This window comes from Haematobia irritans, chromosome 5, assembly GCF_050003625.1.
Source record: "Haematobia irritans isolate KBUSLIRL chromosome 5, ASM5000362v1, whole genome shotgun sequence".
Lineage (NCBI taxonomy): Eukaryota > Metazoa > Arthropoda > Insecta > Diptera > Muscidae > Haematobia > Haematobia irritans.
In genome coordinates, this window is record NC_134401.1 from 152,293,879 (window position 1) to 152,306,603 (window position 12,725).

Here is a 12,725-nt window from a genome sequence, read left to right on the forward strand (position 1 = left end):
ATCAAACATTAATTTTAAGAATTGGTCAAAATGTAACGGTGATTTTTATTGGGGAATTTCGGTTCAATTTTTGGGTTTATTGGGGGAGAAAAGATTCGTGATTTGGGGAAAAACGCCAACACTGCTCGTTTTTACTGTTGGGTATACGTTTTGGCAGATTTTGCAAAATAAATTTTATATAGAAAACAAATTTTATATAGAAATAAAATTTTGAGAAAATATTCTATAGAAACAAAATGTTGAGAAAATTTTCTATAGAAATAACATTTTGAGAAAATTTTCTATAGAAATAAAATTTTGAGAAAATTTTCTATAGAAATAAAATTTTGAGAAAATTTTCTATAGAAATAAAATTTTGAGAAAATTTTCTATAGAAACAAATTTTTGAGAAAAATTTGCTATAGAAACAAAATTTTGAGAAAATTTTTTATAGAAATAAAATTTTCACAAAAATTTCTATAGAAATAAAATTTTGACAAAATTTTCTATAGCAATAAAATTTTGACAAAATTTTCTATAGAAATAAAATTTTCTATAAAAATAAAATTTTGAGAAAATTTTCTATAGAAATAAAATTTTCAGAAAAATTTCTATAGAAATAATATTTTGAGAAAATTTTCTATTAAAACAAAATTTTTACAAAATTTTCTATAGAAGTAAAATTTGATCAAAATTTTATATAGAAATAAAATTTTGATAAAATTTCTATAGAAACAAAATTTTTAAAAAGTTTTCTATAGAAATTAAATTTTGAAAAAATTTTCTATAGAAACAAAATTTTGAAAAAATTTTCTATAGAAATTAAATTTTTAGAAAATTTTCTATAGAAATAAAATTTTGAGAAAATTTTCTATAGAAATAAAATTTTGAGAAAATTTTCTATAGAAACAAAATTTTGAGAAAATTTGCTATAGAAACAAAATTTTGACAAAATTTTCTATAGAAATAAAATTTTGACAAAATTTTCTATAGAAATAAAATTTTGACAAAATTTTCCATAGAAATAAAATTTTCTATAAAAATAAAATTTTGAGAAAATTTTCTATAGAAATAAAATTTTCAGAAAAATTTCTATAGAAATAAAATTTTGAGAAAATTTTCTATTAAAACAAACTTTTTACAAAATTTTCTATAGAAGTAAAATTTGATCAAAATTTTATATAGAAATAAAATTTTGAGAAAATTTCTATAGAAACAAAATTTTTAAAAAGTTTTCTATAGAAATTAAATTTTGAAAAAATTTTCTATAGAAACAAAATTTTGAAAAAATTTTCTATAGAAATAAAATTTTGACAAAATTTCTATAGAAATAAAATTTTGACAAAATTTCTATAGAAACAAAATTTTTAAAAAGTTTTCTATAGAAATTAAATTTTGAAAAAATTGTCTATAGAAACTAAATTTTGAAAAAATTTTCTATAGAAATACAATTTTGACAAAATTTTCTATAGAAATAAAATTTTGACAAAATTTTCTATAGAAATAAAATTTTGACAAAATTTTCTACAGAAATAAAATTTTGACAAAATTTTCTATAGAAATAAAATTTTGACAAAATTTTCTATAGAAATAAAATTTTGACGAAATTTTCTATAGAAATAAAATTTGACAAAATTTTCTATATATATAATAAAATGTTGCCAAAATTTTCTATAGAAATACAATTTTGGGAAAACTTCTCTAGAAAAAAATTTTGACTAAATTTTCTATAGAAATAAAATGTTGAGAAAAATTTCATATAGAAATAAAATTTTGAGAAAATTTTCTATTGAAACAAAATTTTGAGAAAATTTTTTATAGAAACAAAATTTTGAGAAAATTTTCTATAGAAATAAAATTTTGAGAAAAATTTCTATTGAAACAAAATTTTGAGAAAATTTTCTATAGAAATAAAATTTTGACAAAAATTTCTATAGAAATAAAATTTTAAGAAAATTTTCTATAGAAATAAAATTTTGAGAAAATTTTGTATAGAAATAAAATTTTGAGAAAATTTCTATAGAAATACAATTTTGAGAAAATTTTCTATAGAAATACAATTTTGAGAAAATTTTCTATAGAAATAAAATTTTGACAAAATTTTCTATTAAAACAAAATTTTTACAAAATTTTCTATAGAAGTAAAATTTGATCAAAATTTTCTATAGAAGTAAACTTTGATCAAAATTTTATATAGAAATAAAATTTTGACAAAATTTCTATAGAAACAAAATTTTTAAAAAGTTTTTAAAGTATAGAAATTAAATTTTGAAAAAAAATTTTCTATAGAAACAAAATTTTGACAAAATTTTCTATAGAAATAAAATTTTGACAAAATTTTCTATAGAAATAAAATTTTGTTGTTGTTTTTATTGCAGCTTAAAACCATACATTGACTAAACTACAAGTGTAGCTTAACCAACAGAGGAAAAGAAAATTTTGACAAAATTTTCTATAGAAATTAAATTTTGAGAAAATTATCTATAGAAATAAACTTTTGAGAAAATTTTCTATAGAAACAAAATTTTGCGAAAATTTTCTATAGAAACAAAATTTTGAGAAAATTTTCTATAGAAATAAAATTTTGACAAAATTTTCTATAGAAATAAAATTTTGACAAAATTTTCTATAGAAATAAAATTTTGACGAAATTTTCTGTAGAAATAAAATTTTGACATAAAAATAAAATTTTGACTAAATTTTCGACAGAAATAAAATTTTGAGAAAATTTTCTATAGATATAAAATTTTGAGAAAATTTTCTATAGAAATAAAATTTTGAGAAAATTTTCTATAGAAATAAAATTTTGAGAAAAATTTCTATAGAAATAAAATTTTGAGAAAATTTTCTATAGAAACAAAAATTTGAGAAAATTTTCTATAGAAACAAAATTTTTACAAAATTTTCTATAGAAGTAAAGTTTGATCAAAATTTGCAATAGAAGTAAAATTTGAGAAAATATTCTATAAAAAACAAAATTTTTAAAAAATATTCTATAGAAACAACATTTTTAAAAAATATTCTATAGAAACAACATTTTTAAAAAGTTTTCTATAGAAATTAAATTTTGAAAAAATTTTCTATAGAAACAAAATTTTGAAAAAAATTTCTATAGAAATAAAATTTTGACAAAATTTTCTATAGAAATAAAATTTTGACAAAATTTTTTATAGAAATAAAATATTGACAAAATTTTCTATAGCAATAAAATTTTGACAAAAATTTTTAAAGAAATAATATTTTGACAAAATTTTCTATAGAAATAAAATTTTGACAAACTTTTCTATAGAAATAAAAATTTTACAAATTTTGTTTATAGAAATGAATTTTTTACAAAAGGTTCTTTAGAAATAAAATTTTTACAAAATTTTCTATAAAAATAAAATGTTGAGAAAATTTTCTATAGAAATAAATTTTGGACAACGTTTTCTATAGAAATAACATTTTGATAAAATTTTCTTTAAAAAAATATTTGCAAAATAAGATTTCTTGTTTGGAAGTTTTTTTTTGGTAAAATTTAATCAAAATTTTGGTAAATTATTTTTGGCTCGAGTAACAACCGAGGCCTCAGTGCAATTTCTGAGTGTGAAATTGTTCGTGAATCAGGGATGATAAATAGCATAGTTTAAATGGTACTAAATAAGCTCAGAGAAAGTTATTTTCTACACCAAAATGTACTTTATCTAAAACAATACACATACAAGCTTAAAATTGCATGTTATGAAAGAGAACGAACTTTATAAAATGGTTGCCATGCCGACCGGCGTAAACATTTCTTTATAAAGATGACATGGGCATGGGTTTATCCTAAAATGTGGTATGGGATTTTCCTCAAATAATACTGCACGTAGCGAATTTATGATTCCCTCTATTCTCCTTTCAGTCAATAAATAGTAGAACCGAATTTTTGATGCTTGAACAACTGATACTCCACGCTAGACTGGCTCAAATTCACAGCCTTGATTTTGAATCGAATTTTGTCATGGGTGTACCACGCCACTTCCTCCACTCAAAAAGTACCAAAATAAGTACAAAAGTGCCAAATTTTATCAATCCTGTCGTGAAAGTGTGCGAATGATGTTGTTTGATAGGAGAATGTAGTAGAAGTACCGAATTCGTGATGGTTGAACAACTGATACTCCACGCTAGACTGGCTAAAATCCACAACCCTGGTTCTGAATCGAATTCTGTCATGGGTGTACCACGCTACTTCCTCTACCAAAATAAGTGCAAAAGTGTCAACTTTATCAACCCTGTCGTGAAAGTAAAGAATTCATTGGAGAACTTCAGTATGGTTCATTCATTCCTAAGGGAAAGTTTACCTTACATGAATGAGCGTGAGTATAAATTTTCAACCGTTCACGTAAATTAAATTTTTCTCACTCGCTCTTCTCTAATACGGATATCACTTATGAAAATAGCCACTGGAATGGTAACAGCCGAGTTGTCATTTAACACCTGACTTATTTTTTAAGTCCTTTGTATTGTAGCTGTGTAATACCGGTAGATAGACAGTTAAGGTACCTTCTTCTTCATTGCATGGGTAAATCCTTTGGTTATATCCCTTTCACAATAGAAGGAAAATGAACCTCTCCAAGTATTTGTTGTTTGCTATTTGTCGTTTCCACACATAATTATCATTGGCAGCTTGTTTGTTTGTATGTTTGTTTTTGGAGATTAGAGAATTTAATACTTGATTTGGTAATTACCAAACAAATTAGCATAATGAGTGCAACATTTTGTGGGGCGGTTACTTTAATTTTGTGACACAGTGGAGAGAAAATGTAGCAAAAATCGAATTTGGTCAAAAATACGATAATCAAAAATTTAAGGATTTTTCATGGCATGGCATTTTTTACAGTGAAATCTTCCTACATTTTGCCAACATTTGGGAAGTTTCTGGTTTTCAGAGTGCCCATGTTTGAGAGGTTTTACTGTATTTATTTTCTTAATATTGTAATTCCATAGTGGCACATATTTTTATGCTGTTGTACATCAAATATGTATGACTATGGCCAAAAAAATGTATTGAAATCACTGATGTGTAACTGGCATATTTTTTATTTAATTAAGATTATGAAATGTTTTCATGTTATCGCTTTCAATCAAACCATAGATAGCATTTTAAAGCAAATATTTATACAACAGCTCATCGCTTTTTCAACAATGCATAGTGGATTGCCATCAGTAAAACAATAAAATTGAATTATTTTATGTAAATGTGGTGGTTCAATTTTGTAAACTCTCCAAATGTGTTGTTAACAGATTACCATAAAACCGCTAACAGAGTTCTGTAAAGTAAGTACAACAAGTGATTTACTAATTTGCACTTAAAAATCGCGAAAAGTAGATTTCGGAATTTTTACTATATTTGCGATTCGTAGTAGTTTTAAAATTATCTTAACCATTTTAATTCTGTTAATAACATATATTATTGTAAAACTCTTAACAGAGTTCTGTAATCCCTAACAGAAATGCCTAATTTCGCTTTTCATTCACATTTAGTCATTGCAGAACTTTCATCTGGGAAAACGCTAAGAAATACTATACGCTCTATTAGGTTTTTAACACTGCATTTCGGAAGAAGACAATGGTGCTTCAACAAAAAGCCCACTCCCTATTGTTCGGATATCTAACTAACTAGTGGCGTGCAAAATGCAATTTAATGCTCAATCATGGAAGTGATTCATTCTTCACCAGTGGTGGATTGTCTTGCATGAGTTTGCAATCAACAACACCAGACAAAAACGTTTGATAAGCTTCATACTGAACGATGAGGATGATGAGTACATTTCTCTTTGATAACACTTGATGCAGAAGAACAGTAGATGATGGTGTTTTTGTTTTAATGTTGGTTTACCATTTATTCCAATGTTTTTATTCAATTAAACATGAAATTCATAATGTGCGAATGTGAAATAATGGACGAAGTTTAACCAATCTCTATTTGATTTTATTATTCTTCACTGACAACTAATTGCATTGGGAATAGAGAATCTTTACATCAACTATTTCAATCAGCATTTTCTTCATAACAAATAATTTCCAAGCCAGCATATGAATATTCTTTTAAAGGCTTTTAAAAATCCAAAAATGCTTTGTCATTTTCTCATGTTTTAAATGTTAAAAGAAAGGCAGAGTTTTCAATGGTAATAGTTTGCCTTGGTCCGGAATTTTAACACAGGAAAATACTTAGTTTCAATTAAAAAATTAATTGAGTTTTTCCAAACAAAATCGATTAAAATTTTAATTAAACCAATAAGTGCCGAATTAATTAAATTAATCAATTAATTTTTTAATCAAGTATTTTTTTTATTCCCCATTAATTCTGTGATTGATACTTTTGTGATTGGAGCAATTTCAATTAAAAACCTAATTGGGTCAATTAATGTCATGAATTGCAATTGACCCTATATTGCCTACGAAATAAGAGTCCAACGGATCGAGATTTTGTGCGGTTGAAAATGAATCGAGGATCCTCCTTTTTAGGTCATTCTAGGTCGACGCGTGCTGAGTACGATGGTAATGAGTCCGGTTGGAATGTCCGTAGTCTGTGGCCGAAATGTTTGTCCGTCCAGTGCTTCAATACTGTCTTTCGGGCAATTCCCGATAATATTCGGCATTTATTTTGACCCCCTGGGTTGATGAATACGAGCAACCATAGGCCCACTCTGGTGGCCAATCGATGGTGTATATATTCAGCTGACATCTTTGGCAAATAAAACCGATGGCTTCTCATTGGAAAATAAAATAAAATTTAAAAACTGGTCAATCTCGCGAAAGCTAGGGAACTTCTTAGCTGTTTCTAGTCTAATTTTTGTGCAGGGTTGAGGTATACGTAGTGCCAGCCTGATATTTTTAGACTCACCTAGACTATTCAGTCCATTATGATACTGATCTTCTATCATATAAATAAGTGTTGCCCGATTTTAAGATACACTCCTTGACAATGAACCTCCTAAAAAATAGGTTGAACCCTCGACACTGTGTATCGAGGCGGCTATGCTAACCATTGCACCACGCTGCACGCAGAGAAGGAATATGATCACCTCAAACATGTTTCAAGAGCAAAATGTTATTTTTGTATGGTGACCATGTAACATGTTTGTCACAAAAATGTTATTTTCTGCTTGCCGAAATCAGATACATGATTTCCGAGAAAATAACATGGTTGCGAAAACCATGATTACATGGTCACCACCCAAAAATAACATTTTGCTCTTAAAACATGTTTGAGGTGATCATATTCCTTCTCTGGGTGTGGCTCTCTTTTGGCCAACTTTAGGCCAACCTCATTTTTCAATATGTCTTGCATTCGCTCTAGAGATATGTTCAGCTCACGAGCAAGTTTTATACTACAGCGTATTGGATTTCGATAAAATCGGGCCTTTACTTTTCGGATCATTTCTCTTCTGTGTTGCAACGCTTCCAGTATCAAGGCAACTGGTACGAGAAACAAACCATTTATTTGCAATTAAATGCTGAAGGAGTCTAGCTATAGCTACTTGTGGTTTTCCAGCCAAATATAAAGCACTCAGGCTTGAATTCCATCCACGGAATTCAAATAAAATTTAATATAAAATTATATAGAAATAATCAAATTTTATTATTTCTATATAAAATTTTGTCAAAATTGTATTACTTTAGAAAATTTTGTCAAAATTTTATGTCTATAGAAAATTTCGTCAAAATTTTATTTCTATAGAAAATTTTGTCAAAATTGTATTTAGAAAATTTTTTCAAAATTTTATTTCTATAGAAAATTTTGCCAAAATTTTATTTCTATAAAAAATTTTGTCAAAATTTTATTTCAATAGAAAATTTTGTCAAAATTTTATTTCTATAGAAAATTTTGTCAAAATGTTATTTCTATAGAAAATTTTGTCAAAATGTTATTTCTATAGAAAATTTTGTCAAAATTTCTTTCTATAGAAAATTTTGTCGTAAGTTTATTTCTATATAAAATTTTCTCAAATTTTTTTTCTATTGAAATTTTTCTCAAATTTACTTCTTTAGAAAATTTTTTCAAAATTTTATTTCTATAGAAAATTTTGTCAAAATGTTATTTCTATAGAAAATTTTGTCAAAAGATTATTTCCTTAACAAAAATTTGTCAAAATATTATTTCTATAGAAAATTTTGTCAAAATTTTATTTCTATAGAAAATTTTGTCAAAATTTTATTTCTATAGAAAAGTTTGTCAAAATTTTATTTCTATAGAAAATTTTGTCAAAATTTTATTTCTATAGAAAATTTTGTCAACATTTTATTTCCTTAGAAAATTTTGTCAAAATTTTATTTCTTTAGAAAATTTTGTCAAAATTTTATTTCTATAGAAAAATTCGTCAAAATTTTATATCTATAGAAAATTTTGTCAAAATTTTATTTCTATAGAAAATGTTGTCAACATTTTATGTCTATAGAAAATTTTGTCAAAATATTATTTCTTTAACAAAAATTTGTCAAAATATTATTTCTTTAAAAAAAAAAAAATTGTCAAAATTTTATTTCTATAGAAAATTTTGTCAAAATTTTATTTCCATAGAAAATTTTGTCAAAATTTTATTTCTATAGAAAATTTTGTCAAAATTTTATTTCTATAGAAAATTTTGTCAAAATTTTATTTCTATAGAAAAGTTTGTCAAAATTTTATTTCTATAGAAAATTTTGTCAAAATTTTATTTCTACAGAATTTTTTTTAAAAATTGTACGTATATAGAAAATGTTTTCAACATGTTATTTCTTTGTCAACATTTTATTTCTATAGAAAATTTTGTCAACATTTTATTTCTATAGAAAATTTTGTCAAAATTTTATTTCTATAGAAAATTTTGTCAAAATTTTATATCTATAGAAAATTTTGTCCAAATATTATTTCTTTAGGAAAGGAAAAGAGATATGTTTGAACGAATTTATTTCGGCATAAGCCGGCTATCATGCAAAACCTTTTTTCGGAAGGTTCAAGAGTGGTTCATGGGTTTAACTGGCTGAATTTATTCTGATAATTGGTTGATACTTGTGCTGCAAGTAGAGGATGCTTATGAGGAATGTGGTAATTCCGAAATGTGCGTCCATCCAACCATCTTGCAGTCTATAGGGCTTTGCTCAAATAAATTTGTCAAACATTATTTTCCTCTGTTGGTGAAGCTACACTTGTAGTTTAGTCAATGAATGGTTTTAAGCTAAAATCAAAAAACAACAACAATGCTTAAAGAACAAAACAAAACATTTTATTTCCATAGAAAATTTTGTCAAAATTTTATTTCTATGGAAAATTTGGCAAAATTTTATTTCTATAGAAAATTTTGTCAAAATTTTATTTCTATAGAAAATTTGGCAAAATTTCATTTCTACAGAAAATTTTGTCAAAATTTTATTTCTATAGAAAATTTTGTTAAAATTTTATTTCTATAGAAAATTTTGTCAAAATTTTATATCTATAGAAAATTTTGTCAAAATTTTATTTCTATAGAAAATTTTGTCAACATTTTATTTCTATACAAAATGTTGTCAAAATTTTCTATCTATAGAAAATTTTGTCAAAATATTATTTCTATAAAGAATTTTGTCAAAATTTTATTTCTATAGAAAATTTTGTCAAAATTTTATTCCTATAGAAAATTTTGTCAAAATTTTTTTTCTATAGAAAATTTTGTCAAAATTTTATTTATTTAAAAAAATTTTGTCAAAATTTTATTTCTATAGAAAATTTTGACAAAATTTTATTTCTTTAGGAAAGGAAAAGAGATATGTTTGTACGAATTTATTTCGGCTTGGCTATCATGCAAAACCTTTTTTCGGAAGGTTCAAGTGTGGTTCATTGTTGGGTTTAACTGCCTGAATTTATTCTGATAATTGGTTGATAGTTTTGCTGCAAGTAGAGGATGCTTATGAGGAATGTGACAAAATTTTATTTCCATAGAAAATTTTTTCAAAATTTTATTTCTATAGAAAATTTTGTCAAAATTTTATTTCTATAGAAAATTTTGTCAAAATTTTATTTCTATAGATAATTTTGTCAACATTTTATTTCTATAGAAAATTTTGTCAAAATTGTATTTCTATAGAAAATTTTGTCAAAATTGTATTTCTATAGAAAATTTTTTCAAAATTTTATATCTATAGAAAATTTTGTCAAAATGTTATTTCTATAGAAAATTTTGTCAACATTTTATTTCTATAGAAAATTTTGTCAACATTTTATTTCTATAGAAAATTTTGTTAAAATTTTATTTCTATAGAAAATTTTTTCAACATTTTATTTCTATAGAAAATTTTGTCAAAATTTTATTTCTATAGAGAATTTTGTCAAAACAAACAGCAAACATCTACTATTTTTTGTAGAATTCTACCAACTGTGGCAACCGTGCTTCCATCACGATTAACTTTATTTTTGAATGCAATGGATGTGCAACAAAATCACAAAAATCAGGTATATGATTTTCTCGAACATGGTTTCGAATTTTATCAATTTAATTAATACACCATGTTTGCCAAATTTGAGGACCATTTAATTGATTATTGTCCCCATAAATTTTTCGCGACCAGAAAACTAATTTCGCGAAGATTGAAATATGACCATTAGATGCTCTAAATGACTGCGGAAATATTTTTTCTGTGCCTGTGGCTACAATCGTTTGATTATGATTCCACATTTTTGTGTTTGGATATGTTTTCGATGGCGATATATTGTGGTTTTTAACTGAATGACATAGTCCACTGGATAAAATTCTGGATATTCTCTTAACTTTAAGTTTTATGTGTATATTAAAAAAATCGAATAAAATCCTTTCATTTTAGATTTATCTAACTTAAAATGACAATCACAAATCCTATTAAGAGTTAAAGTTATCACTTATAATAACAGCATAGTTTCATAATGATAGACACCATTCCTTCCGGTTACAGGATACAACTTTGTCTGTTGTCATCTAGTTCTCAATGATTTCTACAGCTATTGAAACAAACTTAAAACTATATCCTGAGAAACGTTTTGCAGTTTTATATTGTTCTCAAACTGAAGTTTTGATAAGGAAATAAAATGAAGAGAAATAATAGGAGGCAGATTCTATGAAACAGGCCTCTTGTCTAAACATCATCTTTTAAGGAATACATTCGGAAGGAAACTTTCTTTGCTATTGTCTGAAATGATATTTCCCATAGCTAAATGTCTACTACACAATTGCCCTCTATATCTTAATGTCGTCTATTGTATATGAAAGAGTTTTCCATGAAATGCTACGACTATGTTCTCATGTAATCGGGAATAATATTTGACTAGGCAGAGAGCAGATGAATAAACGGGCTTGAATGAAATTTCTTTTCTCCCCTTGAGTGAGACTTTATTTCATTGTTTATTCATTGCAAATAAGATTAAATTGTCGTATATTCATAAATATCTTATTGTTCAAAATTCAAATATATTTACGTATGTTTAGACATATGTATGTAGCGTTGTTAGCCCAACATTACATCCAGTCTTATGATGTTGTCGATGACGTTTAGCATTGTGCATGTCTGTGATTCATGGGTTGCCATTAAAAGTTAACAAAATTTAATTAACAATGCCAAAAGTTACTCATCATCTATTTAATGTTCTTATTTTAATTAAGTGCAAAAAGTTTATTTCCAATGGGTAAAGCTAACGCATTTGAGAGAAGACGAAAAAAGGGTCATCACAAATGGAGAGATAAATAAAAAAAAAAAACAATTTAGGATTGATTTAATTGAGGTGACAATGGCGACAACGAGTACATTTTAAATAGAATCAACCAATTTTTATTAATGAATAAAAATACTAAACTTAGATTGTTTTCAAATTGTATCATCTCGGTGTGCTTTTAATAAATTACTAGTAAAATTAAATTTAAATTTGGAAATTTAAAATCGAATTACTATTTTTAATTGGAATTTAAAGTGCTAGTTTGAATTTCTAATTAGACATCTTGGACCAACCAATACATCAAATTTCTCATGTATAAATTTCATTTCATAAACTTACCAAAACACGATTTTCTGTTTTATCATTTTTTGTCTCCAATTTGACCATGTATTTTACCAATATTTTTGTATGACGACCCAATATGGATTTGACGCTCTCTGAAAAAGATAAAAAAATGAGAATCAACAATGAAAGATGTATAATAATAGCACAAATGAAAAAAAAAAAACATCCTTAATATAAAAAACAATTTTTGACTAAGACGAGATGTATCAACAAATGGTGTGTTTGCTGTACACATTGTGACATAAAATCTCAATTAGATATGAAAAGCGAAGAACCTCTCGAAAATATATAGTAGTTTAAAAAATATTCTTCCATAAACATATTTAAATGAATAACATCCGATACAGTGTTTGCCGCCAGCAACAATAGCCTCATTTTCATTATTGCCAGATGGCAAGGAAACCATGCTTGAGAAGAGGTGTATGACGGCGACGACGAAAATGGCAGATGATGTGGATACTTGGATTTCTTTCTCGAGAATGCTGCCGCTGCTCGCTACTGATGATGTTGGCAATGGATAATGCAATAACAATAAATTGGAACACTGGATATATTTGCAAATAGAATACATGGGGCAAAAAGGTATTCTATACACACAAAAAAATATTTTTTGTCTTCAATCGCAAAATTAATTGATCCAATTAATTTTTAATTGAAATGTCTTCAAACACAATTAAAAAATTAATTGATCCAATTAAAAAATTAATTGATACTATTAATTTTTGTGATTGATTTTTGT

The 12,725-nt window shown here is 25.3% G+C and overlaps 1 protein-coding gene across 8 annotated transcripts in view; it reads right to left on the bottom strand.

Annotated features, from left to right (window-relative positions):
• LRR (capping protein regulator and myosin 1 linker 1 leucine rich repeat protein) overlaps window positions 1-12,725 on the bottom strand; it is a 181,618-nt gene that overhangs the window by 103,910 nt on the left and 64,983 nt on the right. For all 8 annotated transcript variants that reach the window (XM_075313190.1, XM_075313191.1, XM_075313188.1 and 5 more), the window contains one exon: window positions 11,981-12,078. In XM_075313190.1, coding sequence (XP_075169305.1) covers window positions 11,981-12,078 — 98 coding nt within the window. The remainder of the gene's footprint in view (window positions 1-11,980; window positions 12,079-12,725) is intronic.